This window comes from Galeopterus variegatus, unplaced genomic scaffold (assembly GCF_000696425.1).
Source record: "Galeopterus variegatus unplaced genomic scaffold, G_variegatus-3.0.2 Scaffold4048, whole genome shotgun sequence".
NCBI lineage: Eukaryota > Metazoa > Chordata > Mammalia > Dermoptera > Cynocephalidae > Galeopterus > Galeopterus variegatus.
Window position 1 is genome coordinate 53904 of NW_007730159.1, and position 23744 is coordinate 77647.

At 41.9% G+C, this 23744-nt stretch overlaps 1 protein-coding gene across 1 annotated transcript in view; it reads left to right on the forward strand.

Annotated features, from left to right (window-relative positions):
* Nucleotides 1-23744, forward strand: part of LOC103602205 (FGGY carbohydrate kinase domain-containing protein-like) — a 233581-nt gene that overhangs the window by 46849 nt on the left and 162988 nt on the right. Inside the window, exons 3-4 of the mRNA XM_008586619.1 lie at nt 403-514; nt 9845-9996. Of these exons, the coding sequence (XP_008584841.1) occupies nt 403-514; nt 9845-9996 (264 nt within the window). The remainder of the gene's footprint in view (nt 1-402; nt 515-9844; nt 9997-23744) is intronic.

Below are 23744 nucleotides of genomic sequence, written 5' to 3' on the forward strand. Positions count from 1 at the left end.
AGTAATTATACTATTAGAATAATGTTTAAGGGTCACTTCTCCATATCTTGCCATTACTATGTGGTATTAATCTTTTACATTTTTGCCAATATGAAAAGCAAAAATTAGTATATTTTTATTTTCATTCATCTAACTGTAGTGGAGTTGGGATTCGTTTCATATGCTCTTTGACCATTTCTTTTTATTTTATGGAATGACTCTTCGTGTCCTTTGTTTAATTTCCGATTAGATTGGTTGTCTTATTATTAAGATCTTTTGCTATTTTAGAGATATTGAACTTTTATCTGATTCATGTTGTAAATAAGTTTTTCTATTCTGTCATGTTTCCTTCTAGCATAACTTTTCTTCAGACTTTTAAAAGCCTGGTATTGTAATTTATGTTTTTGTTTGTTTTTAAAACAGAAAGTTGTACAAGGGATCGATTTAAACCAAATTCGAGGACTTGGGTTTGATGCCACGTGTTCTCTGGTTGTTTTGGATAAGCAGTTTCGTCCTTTACCAGTAAACCATGAAGGTAGGACCATTCCTCCCCCTTTCCCTGGTGGTGGGATACTAGCTGGGCAGACTTGGCTGACTGACAAAGGGCCCAGGTTAGAACATGAAGTCAGGCATCCTGAAGTCAGGATTTGGGAGGGACTTGGCTCCATAATTAGCACAAGAGCCACAGTAGAGAGCTTGATGAAGGCAAGACATGGAGTCATTAGCTCAGAGTGAGTATTCTTAAAACAGACAATGGTTTGGGTGTTTTCTGGGAAGGGGTGTCTGTCAGTGTTTACAGTGGCTTTGTGTACGAAGTTCCTATACCACGCTCATTTACTTAAAGGAAATAGAGCAAGACATACAGGACTGTGAATCACACAGAAGCTGGAAACAGATGGCCTTTTTTCAATACTCAGACCAAAGGATATTAACATTTAATCATGTTGTTGTAATTGACATTTGTGACTACAATAACAAGTTGTTTCAAATGTAAAGTGTCACTTGGGCCCACCATCAGAGATTTTTCGCAGGAGCTGAGGTTGTGTTTCTTTTGGGGAATTTTAGCCAGTAGCACCAACACTGGGGTTGCGAGCCCTAAAGTCTATGATAATCAGGCAGGCGAAAGAAATGAGTGAAGTGGGCCAGGTTTGAGAAAAACAATAGCACATGTGCTAAATGGAATGGAAGACACTAGGGACTGGTAGAGACTGTGGTCCACTGGAAATTGCATGCTTCATTGAAAGTGGGGGCAACTCTAGGTATTGTCAGTCAAATGTTGCCAAGATAGTAACTACAAACATGTTTTGGGCTAGATTCTTTTTAAGAATCCTTAGCTGTGGACACGGCTGTAGCAGCATCTCTCTTAACTGGTGACTGTGGTATGGTAGGGCACACTGGAACAATCTGGAATTGGAGTCAGATAGGGACCAGGTTTCTGCTGTTGCTGAGCCATAGGTGAGTCACTTAACCTTTGCATGTCTCAGTTTTCTCCTCTGAAAGAATTGGAATAATGAAACAGTAGCTTTGCTGTGAGAATTAAGTGAGAGCCTAACACCTAAAATGCTCAGAAAAATCCCTCCATCAGATTATGCATTCAAGTTAATGGAATGTGTCCTCCTCACTTTTGTGGATCTAATGCATGAAATAGTGATTATTATAAATGACATGTGCTGAAAAAGTATGCAAATAGATGAATGATTAGAGCACAGTGGTAATAACCATCCTTTACATATTCTTGTTTTCCCCCTTACTTCTTGTCACATTTATTAGCACCTGCTATATGCCAACCCCTGTCTTATTAAGTAGTGGGACTTCAGAGATGAATTCAAATGGTCCTTGTTTTCAGTGACTGAGCATTGGCTCAGTTGGCACTGCTCTGGCCAGGGGGTGCAGGGCAGTCCTAGTCTGGGCCACTTCAGAGAGCAGAGACCAAAGAAGTGATGGTGAACAAGCAGGCCTGTGCTTAGCAGCATTCTCTAATTAGGAGATGTGGCCCGCCATGGATTTGACTGCTTTTGGAGGCTCTTAGGTCTTCCTTTATTGGCTTTATTTAAGTAAAGTTCAGGTGATTGTTAGGGATGCTGTAAGTCAGGTGTCTCCTGAATAGTGAGATTAGTCTAAATAGTGAGATTTAGAGGTGGAGTGAGGAGGATAGGAGTCATGTCCCAGAAGTTAAAAGCTTAGGGAGCAGTTGGTATGAGTGGGGTGGCGGTGGGGGCTGGGTTAGGGAGGAACTTGGCTCTGTAAAGCACAAGAACCACGGTAGAGAGCCTGATTTGGGGTGGGACTTTAGATGCTAAGAGTCCTGTTTCAAGGATTCTATAACATCTGACATGCTAAAATACTTTTGTTTGTTTTTAAATTAACTCTGGCTGTGCATTAGTATCAATTGAAGATTTTAATTACCAATTCATGAGCCTTACCCCCAAGATATGTATTAAGCTGGCTCGGGGTTGGGCTAGGGCATCAACATTTTTTTAAAAGTTTCCTGGGTAATTCTAGTATGTGGAGAATTACTGGGCACAGAGGACTGAACACTTGAAGTAGAGGAAGAGAGTTCCTTGTTAAACCTGCTTAAATATGTACCCTCTCTAGATGCCATCTTTTATTCTCATTGTAGGTAAAATTGTCTCCAGCTAACAGGCCTTCTATTAAAAGGGTAGCTAGGTTGCAACCCTAATTATACATGTTGAAATAACTTTATCCCACCTAAAAGGTTAAAATGTACCCATTCATCACGTGCACTCAGCTGCAGGTGCCCCTCACCAGTTTCTTGCCTTTCAGCAGATTGTATTAAGGTTAGATTTTATCTGAGATGAATTATCCTGTGTTAGAAAATGAAATGAGAGTTTTAAAGTTGTTTAAAGGTTCTTTAAAGACTACCTGAATGGCGGTGACCAACTTTTGATTAGTTAACTGAAGATACTGTGAGCAGCAGGGAGTGGGGTCAAGAAGATGACAGCTAACCCCAGTCACTATTAAAACAAAACCCACAAGACTGGCAAAAGAGTTTCAATCTTTAGGTGTTAACCAAAAAGTTAAAATAAAAAACAAAAACAAATTAAGTATAATAGTTTAGGAACACTAAACATTACTATGTGTAAAGCTAGGGCTAATGTCGGAATACTGCTGACGTAGCCAATTGTCAAGCTACACGACTACCAACAGGGCTCAGACCCTTCAAACCCACTGTACAGACTGGGTCCCCAGATCCCTTACACACAGGTCCGTGTTAGGTAATTGGGAAAGACCGGGGGAGCTATTGGCAGACGACATATGCTCAGTCCTTAGCAATGGTAGCAGCAGCCTCACAGAGGGTCCCGGGGACACTGGCAGCACGAGTAGCAGCCTCCCTATGGCCCCCTTGGGGGCACCCGAAGGGTGGGAGGCACCATGGATCAGAGCCACTCATCCTTTATACTTAAGTCCGTAACCCAGGACACCTGAGTGCACATGCACAATTACATTAGACAATAACCAAGGAACACCTGGGCGCATGTGCATATTTACGTCAAGTGCTTGGCAAGATTCTGAACATATGAGGGGCCCTGACCATCTTCCTATATTTTCCCAACACTATGTAATAAAACAGTCTCATAGTTTGCCTTTTGTTTGATCCTTTTTTTTTTTCTGAAGATCACAACAGCCCCTGGGTTGGACAGCCGTGCAGTTGTTAGGTGCTTCCTACATCTGCAGCCCACCAAGCTCAGAACCTAATTCTGGTTGTGTGATTCCAGCCAAAGAGCTCGTGGGAAGGAGGGGAAGGAAGGGTGATAATTGGGGTTGGTGGAGGGAGTTACTACTTAGGCAGCTCTATGCAACAGAAACTTAATATTTAGATGTTTTTTGCTGATTCACAGTAATTTTTTCCCCTTAAATATGCCTGGAACACATCCTATGAGGTGTTTAAAATATTAAGTGAATATATGGATGAATAATCTGCCCTTAGGTAAGCTGACTGTATAACTCAAAGTCTGCTCTACTGAATTGCCTCCTGTTCTCTTAAAATATGACGTCTTCTTCGGTCTGTGCCCTGTTTTACATGCTGTCTCTATTGTGTAGGACCCCTTTCTTCATTCGTCCTGGCTAACCAATGACCAGTCATTTTCAGAATTAGATAAAGCTTTCCTGCCTCTTGGAAGCTCCCTCTGCAGCCTCAGGCTCAACTAACTAAAGTCTTCTCTGTGCTTCTCCTCTCTGTTCCCATTTCTGGTACCGCTGTCTGGCAGTCAACACACTATATAGACTCTTTTTCTCTTCACACACATGCTCCNCTATGTGTAAAGCTAGGGCTAATGTCGGAATACTGCTGACGTAGCCAATTGTCAAGCTACATGACTACCAACAGGGCTCAGACCCTTCAAACCCACTGTACAGACTGGGTCCCCAGATCCCTTACACACAGGTCCATGTTAGGTAATTGGGAAAGACCGGGGGAGCTATTGGCAGACGACATATGCTCAGTCCTTAGCAATGGTAGCAGCAGCTTACAGGTCTGGTGGTGGCAGCAGCCTCACAGAGGGTCCTGGGGACACTGGCAGCACGAGTAGCAGCCTCCCTATGGCCCCCTTGGGGGCACCCGAAGGGTGGGAGGCACCATCGATCAGAGCCACTCATCCTTTATACTTAAGTCCGTAACCCAGGACACCTGGGTGCACATGCACAATTACATTAGACAATAACCAAGGAACACCTGGGCACATGTGCATATTTACATCAAGTGCTTGGCAAGATTCTGAACATATGAAGGGCCCTGACCATCTTCCTATATTTTCCCAACACTATGTAATAAAACAGTCTCATAGTTTGCCTTTTGTTTGATCCTTTTTTTTTTTTTTTTGAAGATCACAACAGCCCCTGGGTTGGACAGCCGTGCAGTTGTTATGTGCTTCCTACATCTGCAGCCCACCAAGCTCAGAACCTAATTCTGGTTGTGTGATTCCAGCCAAAGAGCTCATGGGAAGGAGGGGAAGGAAGGGTGATAATTGGGGTTGGTGGAGGGAGTTACTACTTAGGCAGCTCTATGCAACAGAAACTTAATATTTAGATGGTTTTTGCTGATTCACAGTAATTTTTTCCCCTTAAATATGCCTGGAACACATCCTGTGAGGTGTTTAAAATATTAAGTGAATATATGGATGAATAATCTGCCCTTAGGTAAGCTGACTGTATAACTCAAATTCTGCTCTACTGAATTGCCTCCTGTTCTCTTAAAATATGACGTCTTCTTGGGTCTGTGCCCTGTTTTACATGCTGTCTCTATTGTGTAGGACCCCTTTCTTCATTCGTCCTGGCTAACAAATGACGAGTCATTTTCAGAATTAGATAAAAGCTTTCCTGCCTCTTGGAAGCTCCCTCTGCAGCCTCAGGCTCAACTAACTAAAGTCTTCTCTGTGCTTCTCCTCTCTGTTCCCATTTTCTAGTACCGCTGTCTGGCAGTCAACACACTATATAGACTCTTTTTCTCTTCACACACATGCTCCTTAAGGATAGGGACATAGCAAATTCTTCTTGGTATTCCGGCACCTACCGCTGTGCCTGTGTAGTAGATCCTTGATAAAAGATTAAATGAACTTTCCATTGAGTTGTTTATTTGCGATTTTCTGTAAGAACCGAATAAGGATTAATGTCTCTCGGTTTTTGTCTGAAACAAAAATTATCAATTAGCTATTATGGTAAGTATAGTGGAGTAATTCTGTACAATATCCATTGTGCTGCTCTGACTACGCTTGAGATCCTCTTATGTAACGACGGTAGTAGCTGATTGGACTATCTTTACTACAGTTGGAAATTTAGCAACATGTGCTTTTGTCTTAGCTGTAGATATATTCTGTACAATATTTAACAATTAATACTGATACCTGCTCCCTCAGCACACACCCACGCACACAACTGCAGGTGCGTACATATGCACACAAATCCACATTTTGACTTGGTAGTGGTTCTGAAATAGCATCTGGGATCAGTATTTTAAAAAGCCATCCGGGTGATTCTACTGTGCAACTAGGGTTAAGAACCACAACTGTGAGCAGTTCTGCTATACAGTCAGACTTCTCTGCTGTTTAAAAAAAAGTTATTTGACATGCCTGTGGAAGGTCTCATGTACTTTGTCTTCATTTCAAGCCATTGCTGTTGTTTGTGAAGCTTTTGTGGGACCTGAAATCTTTCTGGTCAGGCAAACCAGTGACTGAGCCTTTGCCTTTTTAAGTTGGTGACGACGTAGTTTAGATATTTTCTTAGGTTGATCTTTTCTGGTACCGCTGTCTGGCAGTCAACACACTATATAGACTCTTTTTCTCTTCACACACATGCTCCTTAAGGATAGGGACATAGCAAATTCTTCTTGGTATTCCGGCACCTACCGCTGTGCCTGTGTAGTAGATCCTTGATAAAAGATTAAATGAACTTTCCATTGAGTTGTTTATTTGCGATTTTCTGTAAGAACCGAATAAGGATTAATGTCTCTCGGTTTTTGTCTGAAACAAAAATTATCAATTAGCTATTATGGTAAGTATAGTGGAGTAATTCTGTACAATATCCATTGTGCTGCTCTGACTACGCTTGAGATCCTCTTATGTAACGACAGTAGTAGCTGATTGGACTATCTTTACTACAGTTGGAAATTTAGCAACATGTGCTTTTGTCTTAGCTGTAGATATATTCTGTACAATGTTTAACAATTAATACNAGCAACATGTGCTTTTGTCTTAGCTGTAGATATATTCTGTACAATGTTTAACAATTAATACTGATACCTGCTCCCTCAGCACACACCCACGCACACAACTGCAGGTGCGTACATATGCACACAAATCCACATTTTGACTTGGTAGTGGTTCTGAAATAGCATCTGGGATCAGTATTTTAAAAAGCCATCCGGGTGATTCTACTGTGCAACTAGGGTTAAGAACCACAACTGTGAGCAGTTCTGCTATACAGTCAGACTTCTCTGCTGTTTAAAAAAAAGTTATTTGACATGCCTGTGGAAGGTCTCATGTACTCTGTCTTCATTTCAAGTCATTGCTGTTGTTTGTGAAGCTTTTGTGGGACCTGAAATCTTTCTGGTAAGGCAAACCAGTGACTGAGCCTTTGTCTTTTTAAGTTGGTGACGACGTAGTTTAGATATTTTCTTAGGTTGATCTTTTTTTCTTTTAGATTAAAAAATTCTTTTTAAAGATAACAGAAGAGTAAAGAAAATAAAATAGCCTCCTGCGTACCCACTACTAAGAATAAATAGATGAAATTTTGCCATATTTGCCTCAGGTTTTTTTTTTTTTTTCTTTAGAACTATTTATAATTTCAGGCCATCTTTTCCCCCCATCACCTGCAGGTAACCATTCTGCTATAGTTGCTGTTCATAAAAACATTGTTTTTATGTTTTTTACTACATATGTATAATAGCCATAACAACAAACAAAATATATTGTTTTTTACAATATCTCAGCTTGCGTCATTCATGTTAATATGGCTGCAGGGAAAGTGAAAGTAAATGGTCAGGGCCTCTCAGATGTTCAGAATCTTGCTGATCATTTGATGTAAATATGGACGTGTCCCCAGGTGTCCTGGGTTATGACTTAACTATAAAGGATGACTGGCTCTGATTCACAGTGACCCCCCCCTCCCAGGATGTCCCGGGGAGGTCCACAGGAAGGCCGCTACTGCTACTAGAGGCTGTTGCTGCCAGTGACCCCAGGATCCTCCGAGAGGCTGCCGCTACCTCCAGATCTGTAAGCTGCTGCTGCCATTGCTGAGGACTGAGCTAGTGTCATCTGCTAATGGCTCCTGGGATCTTTCCCAATTACCTAGCATGGACCTGCATGTGAGGGGTCTAGTGACCCAGTCTGTACAATGGGTTTGAAGGGTCTGAGCCCTAGCTGACAATATGTTTAGTATAACTAAAATAATGAAACATTTTGGCTTTAGTTATGACTTGTTTTACTTGACAACTGGCGTAGTTGTGTAGCTTTACAGGGGTCTGTGACCCAGTCTGTACAATGGGTTTGCAGGGTCTGTGGACCATAGCCTGACAATTGCTAACTCTAGTTTGTTTCACCAATTTACTGATCTCTTCTCTACACAGATGTGGTTTCAAAGCACACTTCATGCATTTCCTAGCGGCAAGACATTGGGCTCATCTTCAACCTTAAGAGTCTCAGTTTGTCACTTGTATTATTAGCACTATTGTCAACATCCTGCTGATGTAGCCAATCGTATTCTCAGAGTTAGGGCCCACAGACCCCTGAAACCCAATGTACAGACTGGGTCATCATCAGACCCCTTTCATGCCTGGCTGTGTCATCAGACCCTGCACATGTAGGTCCACAAGCTAGGTAATTGCTGCTGGTAGATGCCACGAGGTCAGTCCTCAGCTTTCTCAGGAGCAGCAGCAGTGGTGGTGGCCTCTCAGGGTATCCTGGGGCCCCTGGCAACAATCAGCCTCCAGCAGCAGTAGCAGCCTCCCTGTGGGCGTATCCTGGATGTGGGGTGTACTGTGGATCAGAGCCATTTGTCCTTTATACTTAAGTCAGACAACCCAGGAACACCTGGGTGCACCCACACAATTACATTAGACAATAACCAAGGAACACCTGGCTGCACGTGCGTATTTATATCAAATGCTCCTCAAGACTCTGAACCCCTGAGGGACCCTGACCATTTATATTCACTTTCCCTACATCACTGAAAAACGGATAATAATACCTATAGCAGAGGGTTGTTTTGAGGGTTAAATGACTTGATGTGTGTAAAATGTTTAGCACAGGGCTAGAGACACACACAAATATACATTATAAACATTTGCTATTAGTGAGATATGTAGTTGCTGCAGTTACTTTGCCATTAAATAAAATGAGTGAAAATGCCTGGCTCAGGAACTGCTGGGTCCCCTTTTGTCTTTCCCTTTACAGTCTCCCAGGTGTGCTCATTGCCCTTCTCTGCATTTTGCCATCTGAGGGATGTAGGAGGAATACGTGATGAATCAACAGGGACTGGGGAAGAGAAAGGGACAGTTACCGTGTGGGCTACAGGATGGTAGAGGTAGGACGTGAGGGCCAGTGCTCCTTTTCCAGCTAGTTTTAAATTCTGTTCCTAATGATTTACTCCTGAGGGTGTGCTCTGTGATAGGTATGTGCCATGTCTTTTATGCACATTATCTTTTACTTAAGGATTAACTGAGATCTTGCATTCATTATGTGCTCTTAGGCATCGTTACCCTCATTTTATAGATGAAGACACTGAGGCTAAGAGAAGTTTAATAGCTTTCTGAATATGTATCCATCATATAGGAGTCAGCATTCCTCTTATGTCCGCCTAATTCCAAAACTCACATGCTTCCCGCTCCACCAAACCACCTGAATGAGGAAAAAACACCTAAGTGAACTACTTTTAATTAAACTGACTAGAAAAAGTGGGAACTTAAGCAGATAAACTTCACTGTGTAACTGTTTGTCCATACTTAAAGGAGATATTTGAAATACCAAAGTACAAGTATTGTTTTAGTCTTATTTCATAGGTGCTTTTCCTGAATATATGCCCAGAAGAGGTTTTCTAGAACATAGGAAATAGGAAAGGTGTGGAATATGTTGGAGAGAATGAATACTATGATTGGTAGATTTTGCCTTGTTTTAGTGTAGAATTTCAACCCAGGAGTTATGGTCAAAGAACACATTGCTAGAAGGGAAATCCAGGGTTTGGGTACAGTATACTCATTAGCCTTGCTGGTATCCTTTCCCTTGGTTCATTCTTGGTACATTAAATTATAGTAGTAGTTGTGCAGCATTTTGCCCTTGGGAATCCCTAAGTGCCCCCTTGAATTTAGAAGGAAAAGAATGCATGTCTATCCTGGTCTCTCTCTTGTTTCTGCCAGGGGATTCCCGTCGAAATATCATCATGTGGCTGGACCACCGAGCAGTCAGTCAGGTCCAAAGAATCAATGAAACCAAGCACAGCGTCCTCCAGTACGTTGGGGGGTTGATGTCTGTGGAAATGCAGGCCCCAAAGCTTCTGTGGCTGAAAGAGGTGAGTGTGTAAGGGTGAGGAGAGGATACTAATAGTGGAGGAAGGATTCCAGTTATTGTGCATCTGTGTATACCAGGAACCCTGCAAAAGGCGGTTATGTTTGATTTTTCCCAGCAACTCTCTGAGGAAGGTTGATCCCATTTTATTGATTAGATTACAGTTAAATCACTCCCATTTTTATGTGCTTAACTCATGCCAGGCACTGTGGTATTTTACACATGTTATCTCTTTGAATGTCAAAAACAGTCCTGTGAAGTAGGCTTTTTTTTCCCCAGAGTATCTATTTTCTAGACAAGAAAACTAAAGCTCATAGACATAAATGGACTCACCCAAAGTGACACAATAAGTACATGATAGCCAGGATTTGAACCTAAGACTGGCCGGCTCCAAAATCAATTCCCTTAATATCCAGTACTCTACTGAAGTTAAGAGAGGTTAATTACCATTCCAGTTAGAAAGCGGCAGAACTAGGATTTAAGTCCAGATCTTCTGACCAGAGCCTTCCTTTTCTACACTTTTAGCCCCAAATTATTAATCTCTGGCTTTGTTGGCATTTTAGGGTATCCCTTTCCCATCTCACCTGCACTTGAGTTTTCACATCCTTGAGTGATATGGCGATCTCTGGTCAAAGCACTTGCAGGTGGTTTCCATTTCCAGATGTTAGGACTCCTTTATGAAGTGTGGAGAATGGAGATGTCAGCTTAATGGTTCCCATTAGAGATGGATGTGTGGGAAAGGTCAAGTCCTTTGGAAACCTCAGGGACTTGAAAACCCCTGGGTGGTCTGGTGAATAGAGAATCCATCTAATGAGCAAGACCTGGTGTGATTCATTTACATGCTCTGAGGTTTCAGGTGGGCTGGGTCTTCAATTACTCAAATTGTATATGGAAATGGGGGTGCTTAAGGGTGCTGAGAAGGTGCCCCTAGGATTGCCACCATGGGGCAGGAAGGGGATAAGAAAGAAGGGCTTCAGTTATCAAAGCAGGCTTCATTTATTTTCTGTCTTATATATTGAGCTGTTTTGTACATTTTAGTTTGGGAAAGGCTTCTATGGTTGCTGTGAGTTTGAAAACATAGTTTCTTAGGAGTCAGGTGTTTCAAGAATCTAATACTCACTCTGCTGTTCACAATTGCATGCTCTGGGCAAAGCACTTGTCATCCCAGCCCTCACTTTTTCCATCTACAAAGAGAGTTGGATTAGGTCAGTCTGAAAACCTGACCCAAATATGTGCTGAAACAAATGAGAATATAGAACCGTTCTGTACTGCCCCCATATTCTGCTATGTGTTTGATAGGCATTAGCTGATTTAATCTTAACAAACTCTGCCTGGTAGATAGGCATGGGAAACTGAGGCTCAGAGAGAGATTATGACTTTCCCAAACAGATGGTAGAGCCAGAATTTAAACCCACATCCACTGGGCTCCAAATCTAGCTCATTCCATCATGTCAGGGAGTGCTAAAATTCCCCCGTGAAGCATGCCACTTGGGGAGGACCAGAAACAAGGGCAGCGTGTTCTTCAAGCTGGCCTAAACTCAGTGCAAGAGAAGAAATGGGTTGAATATATCACATTTTTTGGCAGCACAGAAGAGTTGTATTGAGTTAAGTGAGGAAGACTGGGCAGAGGGTCATTGCTTCATCAGCGGGGCCTTCCTGAGCACCTGCTGTGTGGCCAGTTCAGGCCATATATCCCAGGAGATCTAAGTGCACATCTGGTGTGAATCTCTCAGGATACATATCGTCTTGCATTTGAGATCAAACTGTGCTAAATAAAGCCCACAGAAAATAATTAAGTTCTAGGTTACATGGCAGTGTTTGTGACTTTCTAAGAGCATCTTCTATTAATTTATTAATTTTCTAAATTGACACATTGATTGTACATATTTATGGGTACAGTTATATTTCCAAATGTGTATACAGTGTGTGATCATCAAATCAGGGTAATTAGCATAGTCATCATTGTAAAAATTTATCATTTCTTTATGGTGAACGCATTTGAGCTCCTCTCTAATTTATTTTTAAAATCAATTCCCTTTCGGAATTCTCTGAGTAAGGCTCTAAATAATTGCCTCACTATGTATTCAACTACCTGAAGGTTGAGTCTCAAATCTGTTCTGGTTTTTTTTGGTAATCATGCACAGGGATTCTTGCTGAAGATACCTTTGGTTTTAGCATGATTGCAAATTCAAAATTAAAGATATTTCTAAAATCAATTTTAGTGTCTTCTTAAAGCCTGACCAGCATGACGTATAGTGCTTCTCAAACTTTGATGTGTGAATTAATCACCTGGAGATCTTGTTAACCTTCAGATTCTGATTCAGTAGCCCTGTGGTAGGGATGAGAATTTGAGAATTTGCATTTCTAACAAGTCGCCAGGTGATGCTGATGTTGCAGGCCTGTTATAGAGCCACTTTTTATCCTGAAAAGCATCCCCTTGTAGAGAATTGGAAACTTTCTTTTTAAATACAGTGATGGGAGGTGATTCGAGACACAGGGAAGTTGGATATCTTCAGCAGAGCTGTTCAAGTGGACATGCAAGACAAGAACATGAGATTCTGTGTTCTAAGTTCACTGAGCAGTTGTTGGGAAAATATAGGAAAATGGTCAGGGCCCCTCAGATGTTCAGAATCTTGCCGAGCATTTGATGTAAATACGCATGTGTGCCCAGGTGTTCCTTGGTTATTGTCTACTGTAATTGAGCATGTGCTCCCAGGTGTCTTGGGTTATGACTTAAGTATAGAGGATGAGTGGCTTTAATCCACAGTGCCCCCCACACCCGAGGGGCCTACAGGGAGGCTGTTACTGCTGCTAGAGGCTGTTGCTGTTAGTGCCCCTGGGACCGTCCGAGAGGCCGCTGCCACCGCCAGACTTGTAAGCTGCTGGACCTGTAAGTTGCTGCTGCCGTTGTTGAGGACTGAGCTCCTGTCGTCTGCCAGTGGTTCCCGGGATCTTTTCGTGTGTGAGGGGTCTGTACGATGGATTTAAAGGGTCTGAGCCATAGCCCTGACAATACAAATGGAAACTTAGTATAACTAAAATAATGAAACATTTTAGCTTTAGTTATGATTTGCCCTACTCGACAACTGGCATAGTCATGTAGCTTTACAGCTGTCATTCGTATACCCTTTATTCCTTAACTTGCCACATCTTCACTGAGCTCCAGCTGTGAACCAGCAACTGTGATAGGCCCCAGGGACACGGGGACAGTAAGGACTCAACTTAATCCTTGACGGCATAGAGGCCACTGGGGGAGGGGGGGGGAGCATAAGGAGTAGGTGCAAAGCACTGCAGTATAGGAATGTGCAAAGTGCTTTGAGAGAAGACAGTTTGCTTCCTGGAGGCAAGTAATTACACATGAGCCTTGAGGTACAAGCTGAGGTTTTGTGTAGCAGAGAAGATAGGAAAGATACTCTGCAGAGAGACCTTGTTTCAGTCGTGGTGTGTGTAAGTCCTAGGGCAAGAGCTGGGGGGGTTCAGTGAGTATAGTGGGAGATGAGGCTGGGTAAGTAGCTTGGGTTCGGCTTGCTAAGGGTTTATTTGGTGATGGAGATTGATTGATGGTTATTAAGCAAGAAGGGAACTGTCTTAGGTAACTTTGGCAGGGGTGTGGAGATTGGATTAGAGGTAAGAGAATGTCTGCGTGGGAGTAAGAACTAGAGTTTTCTCACTCCTCTGATGATAGCATTTTGATGGCTTTGCATTGCTCTTAGGATAGGCTTCAGAATTTGTGACATGGCCCAGAAGATGGGGAGTGATGTAAGTTTTGCTTCCCCTTTCCCTTTATGATGTGCTTTCTTCACTTCTTTCTCATTCTGATCCATCCACAGGGATCTACTCAGAGTTCCTCCAACATATCCAGTTCTTTGCTCCTCTTGGCCAGCTCTCAACTACGGCCCCCAGGCCAGGTGTGGCCTACTGCCTGTTATTGGATGGCTTGGTAGCTCAGAATGAATTTTACATTGAGAGAATGGTTTTAAGTGGTTGAGTAAGAATCAAAAGAAAAATAATTTGTAACTTGTGAAAATTATACAAAATTAAAATCTTAGTGGCTATAAATAGTTTTATTGGAACACAGCTATACTCATTCGTTTATGTATTTCTTGTCTATGGATGCTTTTGCATTACATTGACAGAGCTGAGTAGTTGAGACAGAGCCTGTATGCCTGCAAAGCAGAAAATATATACTATCTGGTTCTATAGAGAAAAAGTCTGCTGACCCCTGGTCTTGATGCTGCTGTCTTCTGCCCAGAATTTTCTTTCCTCTACTCATCACTTATTCTTCCTCATCATTTAAGTCTCAGCTTTATTGTTATTCCTTAGAAAAGCCTTTCCTAATCCTCAAATCAGAAGTCTCTTGTCATCACACTCTTAATTCTACTTTGTTGTATGTTTCATAAATTGTAATGATGTCAGTTCATGTGATGATTTGTATAATGCTTGCCTCCTCCAACCATTGTAATCTACAGGAGCATGGAGATCGTATTCACTTTGTTTGTTGCTGTGTCCCTCTAATCAAATGGTTGGCACCTAATAGGTGCTCAGTACACACTTTTAGAATAATATGAGCACTCCAGTAAGGGGCTGTTGCAGATGTCAAGGTGAGAACTAAGGAGACCTGAATTAAGTACCGTGGGTTGGAGAGGAGATGGGTTCCAGAAATCTTTGGGGGTGATATCAACAGGACATTAAGACTGATTGGCTATGAGGGGTGAGTCAGATGGAGGAATCAGAACAGGCCACTCACTTCAGTATTGCTGTCATTCATGTGTTCCTTGTCCTTAGCTAGGAATAAAATGTTAGAGGGATTTGGGCAGAATTTGGAGTTCAGGCATCCCAGAAGACAGAAGAGATGTATTGGGACCACCATAGCTCTTGGGCAAAGTCACTCGGGTCCTTGTTGTACAGGATGGAATTTGAATCATGTCCTTTACATTTAAGGTTTATGTGTTTCAGGTTGATGTATGTCTCCTTAATAAGAATTGTCAGATAAAAGGAAAAATGCCACTTGAATTTTTCATAACCCCCAGCAGTCTGGCTTTTCCATTTGGTCTCAATGATTCTGACTCTCATCTTAATGAAGGCCAAATGTAAATTAAGTTCTGTCAGGCTAGAGCAGCTGGAGTCTCCTATCTTTATAAACATGAAACATTGTAGGGTAACAAGGTGCAGACTGAGGAAGGTCAAGAAAGTTAACGGGCTGATGCCGATTCTGACAGCTCAATGTTAATGGAAGATAATTAACGGGGCTTGTAGGGGCTATATGGAGGTACTCAAATCTGTCTTTTAATTCATTTCCTCTTTTTGCTATGGTCAGCAGAGCAGAAAACTAATCATTTTATACTTTGAGATTTTCCTTGTTCATTCCAAAGTTCTAGAACCAACTGGCTGGAATGAAAAAAAGAGTTTTGTTGGTAGGTTCAGAAAATATATCTGCCCCCCAACCCCCAGTCCATGCCCTTCTGCTTCTTTTGGCCTGATAGCAAACAGGGGAAATGAGTAAATGATTTTCTGATTGGTTCTAATGTGCCTTTTCTGGTATATGTAGACTTTTTGCAAGAACCTGGGAGTTTGCATGCTTAGAGAAGTGGTTTTGATAACTTCCTGCTAGCTGTGGAAGTTGGCAGTTGAGTGCTTTGCAGTAGGAACTGTTGAATAGGAAACACAGCTGGAGGTCAGGAAAACCTGGCTCCTCTTGTCCTTTCTGTAAAATAAGAGGCTTGCCCCAGCTCATTTTTAATGCCTTGTCTGGCCTTATTTCATTCTTTTTCATTGGTACAGTAACATTTTTTCTCTATCCTGAGGTTTGTTCTAATCTTGACACTTTATGAAAGATAATATATGTTCCTTTTTTTGAAATGCCACCATTTTTGTTTTTTAATGGCAATATGGTGAAAACTTTGAGGGTATTTTAAAATGTTCATGGAAAAATAAAAGATAATACAGATCTTTCCGTGAACTTTTTAAAATTTTAGTTTTAACATTTACGTACAACTAATGTTCCATGAACATATTCCATGAACTTTTTGAAGGCCCCTTGTAGTCATTCTCAGTTAATCTGGCTTAAAATTTTATGTATAGGTCTAATATTATTTACCTACGTTCATCAGCTCTTAGGAATAGAGCAGATATAAGCTATTGAGGAACTTTGGGAGATATAACACAGTTCTATAGCAAAAAAAGTATAGGATTTGAAGCCAAACACACTTGTATTTAAATCTTCACCACTTACCACTTGTGGGTCCTTAGACAAGCTAAATCAACTTCTTTGGGTCTCAATGTGTTGAGCTGTAAAATGAGGAAAATAGTATTGGCCTTGTGGAATTGTAATTTAGTGAGATATTTGTGAAGGGGCTTATAGAGTAGATATTTAGATAGTAGTTTAATCTTCACTGCCAGTGTGTTTAAAAATGTTTATCTCTACTGACAGGCATTTCAGTAGCATTCTATCAACAACTGAGAATTATAAACACTGGAGTATCTTATTTTTGTGGAGCTAGCTGTAATGAGTGGCATTTTTTTGTTTGTTTGACTAATAGCCAAGGGAAGCATCTAGAAACCACCATCACGTTTTCAGAGATAGTCATAGAAAATAGTAAAATAGTACAAAGCATATTTTCAGAGTCATTCATTTATTTGAATCATCCACATCCTGTGTATAGCCTCTAACAAAGGGCAGCCAACTTTGAGCTGCAAAGCACATTTACTGAGCACCTTCTAATTGTTTCCCCTAAAATTCACCAGTGTCTCCAGCCCCAGAATTATTTTGCTCCACAACGATTATTTTATTTAATCTTGAAACCAGTCTTGTGGGGTGGATATTATCTCTTTTTGCAGATGAAGAAACTAAAGCTCAACAAAGTTAAGTGACTTACCCATGGTCTCATACCATGTAAGCAAACCCATATCAAGAACCACCCCATAGCTCTGTTCTCCCATCTGCCACCTGTGAGAGCCTGTGCAGGTCACTGTGAGAATCCAGAAGCAGTTTTTGCCATCAAGAAATTAGTCTGTTTAGAGAAGGAAGATACAGAGCAATAAGCGATAAGAACAGAACAAGAAACATGAAAACAGTAGCTAACGCACATGTAGTGCTTATTATATATCTAGCATTTTTCTAATTATTCACCTTAATTCATCTAATCCTCACAACTATGCTATGAAGTAATTATCATCTTTACAGATGAGGAGACAAGCATAGAGACTTTAAGCAACTTACCCAAGGTCACTCAGCTTGTTAAGTGGCAAGGCTGGGATTTGAACTTGGGTATTTCACATGCAGAGTATGGGCTCATCACCATTTCACTCTACTGCCTCGTCAACTGTTTGCCTAGCAGGCTTTGTATAAACTAATTCAAGGAAGAAATTTGTAGGTGATGGGTTCAGGAGGGTCTGAAGCTGTGAACAATGGGTAGTGGGTTCACTTTTTCATTTAATAAATAACTGAGTGTCTCCCGTGTGAGAGGCACTGTGCTGGGCATTGGGAGTACCAAGGTGAGTGAGAGAGATGAGGGCCCTGAATAGGCTTCTGGGAACTTAAAGTGTGGTGTAGAGAGGCAGACAGTAGACAAGGAGACAAATATATATACAAAGTAATTTTGTTTTCTGGAAAATATTATGAAGGAAAAACACAGATGAACAGATTTGGCATTGCTAGCTAATGTGGGTCTCTCTTGGGAGGTTTTATTTACCCTGAATGATGAGATTTTCAGAAGGGAGGAGCAGCAGATTCACGGGGGGGGGGGGGGGGGGGGGAGCATCTCGTAAGATCAGCACAGGTCTGCAGGGCTAGGCACTGTGAGCAAGGCACAGAGTGACAGGAAGGGGGCTGGAGAAGCAGGCAGGGGCCAAAGCATGCACAGCCTTGAGGCCAGGGCAGGAATCTGGATTTTATTCCAAGAGCACTGGGAAAAGCTTGATGGGTTTAAGCATGGGTGTGACACGATCAGTTTATGACTTAAAAAAAACACTCTGGCATACGTGCTAGGTAGATAATAAATACTTGTAAAGCAACAACAAAGTTTCACTGTAATGTCATAGGGAAAATAATTAGAAGACTGAATGTGCAGTCTTATGCATATATTTGTTTTAAGAAGTTATGCATGTATGAAAAAAAGATTGGCCATATACACAAAAAATGTTAGTAATGGGACACCGTCCTTGGTTAGAGTGGTTTGCTACTGTGATAGCACAATGCTCATGCTTTTATTACTTCTTAGTAATTTTCCATTAGAAAAAATCTATAGTCATAGCTAACCTTTCTGGTTGACAGCACTTCATTATTTAGGAAGGAATTTTTTTCTTGTTGGGCTTAATTTCCTAAAAAGCACATACTAGGGATTTCACATGCAGAATTTCATCCAAGCCCCTCCGTGACACAGTATTATCATCTTATTATACAGATGAGAAAACCAAGACTCAGAGGGCTTAAGCAGCTTCCTCAAAGCTACACAATAAGTGAGTGGTAGAGCCAGGATTCTCAGAGTCCAGCCTGCCTCCAGCTCCTGGTCTCTATCACCCTCACTGCCTCAGCCCTCACCACCGGTTCTTAAAAGGCACACATTTCTTCCCACCTGCCAAGGCTGTGGTCTGGCAGCCCACAGGCTCAATCTGGCCCCCAGAAAGGTTTTGTTGGACTCACCCTGTGCTTGAGGAAAAATGAACCCCAATTTTGAATTAGTTTCCAACATTTAAAAACTGAGAAATTTCACACACAATCTCAGATTTTCTGCTTCTCTAGAAACACTGGTGAAAAGAACTTGGCAATACGGGTGCACATGTCCATGTGGAAGGCATTGGCCACAGCTGAGTAGGGGCTGCCCCTTTAGAAGGGGCTGGGCTCTGCCGGCCCGGTGGCACACTGCTACAGTGCGCCGCTTGGGAGTGTGGCGGCGCTCCCGCCGAGGGTTCGGATCCCACATACAGACCGGTTCCCGCTCACTGGCTGAGCGAGGTGCGGGTGCAGCACCGAGGTTTGCGATCCCGTTGCCGGTCCCAGTCCGGTACGGGTGCGACACTGAGGGTTGCAATCCGTTGCCGGACACAAAAAAAGACAAAAAGGAAAAAAAAAAAAAGAAGGGGCTGGGCTCTTCACTTCAAAGTAGTCCCCACCCAGCCTGCTTCACCCATTTCCTTTTTCAGCCCTAAACCTCTACGCATTCGAATGTGAGACCCAGGCTGCAGGAGTTTGTTCAAGGAATCTGTCATTGCTTTTCCTGTAACAAATGTTTGGAGAGACAGAAAGACTTTCCAGATGGTAAATTTCTTGGTTGGGGCCTCTCATGATTCCATGCCCATGTTCTCTCACCTTTGGGTCTTTGCTCAGGTTTTTCCTTCTACACCTGGGAAACTTATAATAATTTCTTCCTTCACCTGGGCAACTTATGTTAATAGTTCAAGACTTGGCCTTCACTTCCTCCAGGAAGACTTCCTTGACTTTCTCCATTGGTTAGGTTCCTGCCCTCTGTCCCCAGTAGCATCCTCCACTTATGTCTACCCTGGAATTTATCACACTACATTGTGCCTTACTTACCTTGGTGTCCCTAGCCTCTTGGACACTGCTTCAAATCTAATGTTTGTAACTCAGTAAGTATGTGGGTGGATGGATGAATGTATTAAGCCATCTCTCATGCCATTTTTGATTGCTGGGTGTGTCTGTCCCATAGTTCCAAAGTAAAGGTCCACTGCATGTCCAGCGTAAGTTAATTTTCTCTTCCCCATTGTGGAAAATGAGGTTTGGAGCATTACTTCTCCTTTCCATCCCTGAACCACCCCTTGGCTGCAGTCCTGTTACCTTAGTCACAGCTTATTTTGTGTGCACAGTGAAGGCTCTAGATTGAGGCAGCAACTCCTCAGAGCCTCTCTTCTGTGTCTGTGGACTTCTGTGGTAGATCTCACTTTAAGTTGATCCCTTTTTCCCCCAGGAGAATCCAAGACTCACCTTCTGAATCAAAAAGCCTCTCTTTAGAATCTTCATTCTAGGGGCCCTGTGTATTCAGACCGAGTACCTCCCAGCCTTTGAGCAACATGGACGGTACTGTCAGCTGTTGTCAGGGCATATGTTGCAGATTTTCTCTCTAGGGTGATCTGCCCATAAATTGGGCTTGCAACTAAATATCCGGAGCATTGAGGCTGATGGCCTGCCTTCATCTACCTGGACAGTGAATCCTTATCATTCTTGTGTTTGTATATTTGATTGATGGCAAACATGGGCATTCTTTCGGTTTTGTAGGCCAACAAAGTAATTTTATTTTATTTCATTTATTTATTTGTTGGTGGCTTGCCTATATGGGGAACCAAACCCTCGACCTTAGTGTTACAAAACCGTACTCTAACCAACTGAGCTACAACAAAGTAATTTTAAAATGCAGACTGGGAAAAAAAAAAAGTGCTTGGTCTGATACTCAGTAGCATTTAATAAATGCCAGCTGTTATTATAATACTATTTTATGTATTTTATTTTATGGCTTATGGTATGCTTCCGTATCTATCTCCTTTATTTGTTCTATTACATGGCCTCGTGAGATAAATATTACTATTTCCCATATTTTATAGATGAATACCACAAACCTCAAAGAGATGACATGACTTGTCCACAGGTGTCAGGATTGGGTCTGAATGAAAGTCCTCTTGGCTCTAAATCTTGTTTTGTTTTGTTTGGTTTGTCCAAGACCCCACACTCCTTCCTCATTTGGGTTGGTGGATTTTTAGCTTCATAAGAGCAAGAACCAAATCTATCTATTTATGCCTCGCTGTTGTATCCCCAGAGCCAAACACAGTGCTTGACGTTGAAAACACACTCAATAAATATTTGCAAAATGAATTCATGCCTCCTGGTCAGCCAGGAGCCAAACATGTGACTGCAGTACTGAAGACCAGCTCACTTGCTCCCAGTCTTCCTGACTGCCGTGCAGGGATGTTAGCTACTTGGAAGGAGAGGGGTTCTTAGGAGTTTTGAGTATAACCAGAGGGGTGAGAGAAAGACTGCTAAGTTAGGCTGGCTTCATGCCCACATGGTATGATTTGATGTAAAACAAAAACTGAACCAAATTTTTTTCTCACAGTGTCTAAAATGAAGGTCACACCTATTGAAGGAAAATATTGTCTTTAAAAAGACACTAAAAAAGATAATGCATTTAATTTGTTATAATAACTTATTAGCACGTGAACTGTCACCTTGGAATGTGGAAGGCCAGGGTGGATAGAAGTGGAAAGAAGGTGGCAGGCAAGAAGTCCAAAAAGGTGCTTCTGGAGGGCTAAGTAGATCTCATTTCTTTGAATGGGTGGATTGGCTTTATTTTTTTTTTTCTTTTATCTGCTTATCCTCAAAATGAGAACAACTGTTCTGCTATTGTAGGGGTATGTTCATTTAATCAGTGAAATGAACTTTTGTCTAGTAACTGCTGTGTACCAAGTACTGTGCCTGGTGACAGGGAGGCGAAGGGGACGCCAAGCTCGCTCTTCATCTCAAGGAGCTCCCACGTCTAGGACTGAGAGCAAGAGGCTGTTTAAAAACCATTTTCCCCCCAGCATTTTATTATCAAAAATTTCAAACATACAAAAAAGTTGAAAGCGTCTTACAATGAACACTCAGAACCATCACGCAGAGTCTGTCATTAACAATTTACTGTCTTTGCTTTATCACTTATATCCGTCTTCTGTACCTCTACGCATCCATCAATCCATCTTAAGTTTTTGCAGTGAGTTGGAGCATCATTACACTTGTTAAAGCAGTTGGAAATATTAAAAGCCCTTTACCTTTCTGAGATATTTAATAAATTCTAGTTGAGATAATGACCTTGTTTTGATTGCTGTTTACATACATGATCAACACCTGCACTAGACTTTATTAAATATCTACCTTGTGCTTTAAGTCTTTTATCTAATCTAATTCTTATGAAAATTCTGTGAGGTAGATGTTATCACTTACTTTGCAGATGAAGAAGCTGAGGATGAAGAGTGTTGTGTAGATTACCACTCATTGACTCTGTGATCTCTGGAAGTACTGCAATGCAACCCCAGGTTTTCTGCCCCTAAGAAATGGATTAAAAAGGAGCTGTAAAGGTTAGCTGGTCACACTCCAGACTTTATTAGTCAGGGTACCCCTGTCTGCTCTATAGATGAGATACTTAGGTAGAGAGAGCCAGTCACCATTATTTAAGTTTCATATCCGAGATAGCACATTGTCTCTGACCTAATTTTTAAGGTAAGTATAAACTCTAGAATAAAAAGTTATCATAGTTATCCCACGTTTAGATGTCCAAAGTTAGACTCAATGAAAGAATCATACTAGAGACTGCGTGAGATTTAAGTTTTTCTCTACTATACAAATTCTAACCCATAACCTCTTTTGTTTGTGTTCCAGCATATTTCAGTAGGGATATGGTCATTTAATCAGTGAAATAAACTTGTCTAGTAACTACTACCATGAACAAAGTACTGTGCCTGCTAATGGGGAGGCACAGTACATTGGACATAGTTACTTTTTGTTTTTTGGCTGCTGGCTGGTACAGGGATGAAACCCTGGACCCTGGTGTTGTCAGCACCATGCCCTAACCAACTAACATAACCAGCCAGCCCTGTAGTTACCTCTCAAAGAGCTGGCCTCTTCTGTTCTTTGCATTCCCCTTAAATATTTGCAGTTAGAAAGGATGAATAAATGGTTGAACTAATTTCTTACCTCTTCCAAACCTAGGGGTCCTGGAAGTACTTCCGCAGCTAAGACCTCACTCAAGACTTGTCTCTGTGCATCGAGCTGTGGCCACTCTGCTGGTTGAGTGATAAAATGATTCAGGGATTCCTGTAAAGGCCAGTGTCTCTCTGAATCCTACCAGCATAGAGAGGCTATGGATTAGGTAAAACTTGTGAGTGATCTCAGTAATAAAAGAAAGTCTGATCTCAACTCTGGAGCCCCATCAATACCCATACCCACACCCTCTCAAAAAGCTGCTTTAGTGTGGCTTCTCGGTTTTGTAATCAGTGGTCAAAATGTAAAACTAGGGGATATTCAAAGGGATTAGAGAGTCGCCTGAATAAGTGGCTCTGCCCTGCCTTGCCTTTGTTTCTCATTATGGCTTCTCTAAAGGGTCTGAACTGCAGCATGGATAGACATTTTCTGCCAGTAATGCCACAAATAGTACTGAAGCTAACCCAGTGAAGCAAAGCAAGCAATTAGTAAAGAAGGTCTCTTTCTTTTTGCTGATTAACTATTCATAATTTTATTAATAAGGACTCTTTTTTTCTATTATCGTTATTTTTATTATTACTTCACCACTGATGAGTGACAATTATTGATCATGGACTGTCACTGGCCATGGTCTGGCATTTGGGAACAAGTGGTGCATATGACTCCTGAAGCTCTCCTTTATTTATTAATTTTTTAAAGTTTATTTATTACCTTTTTCTTTTTACATTCTAAGATGTTGCAGAGCAGTTGGGGGAGGGGAGATTGGAATGGGGAGGGAAAAGGGAAGGAGGAAGGAGGGGGGTGTGGTTGAGGCCTGTGGCGCCCCCCCCATTCCCTCAGGGAAGACCAGGGGGCTTCCAGTGGTGGCTTGGTCATTGCTTTGCTGGATGAAGATATCAGGGAGGGTGTGGTTGAAACTCTCAGCTCCCCACCCCCTTGGGAGACCAGGGTGTTTCTGGTGGCAGATTGGTGGTCGTTGCTGGGCTGGTTGTGGGTGTCGGGGGTATGTGGCTAAGGTCCTTGGCCCCTCCACCACCCCAGCTCGGGAGCCCAGGGTGCTTCCTGTG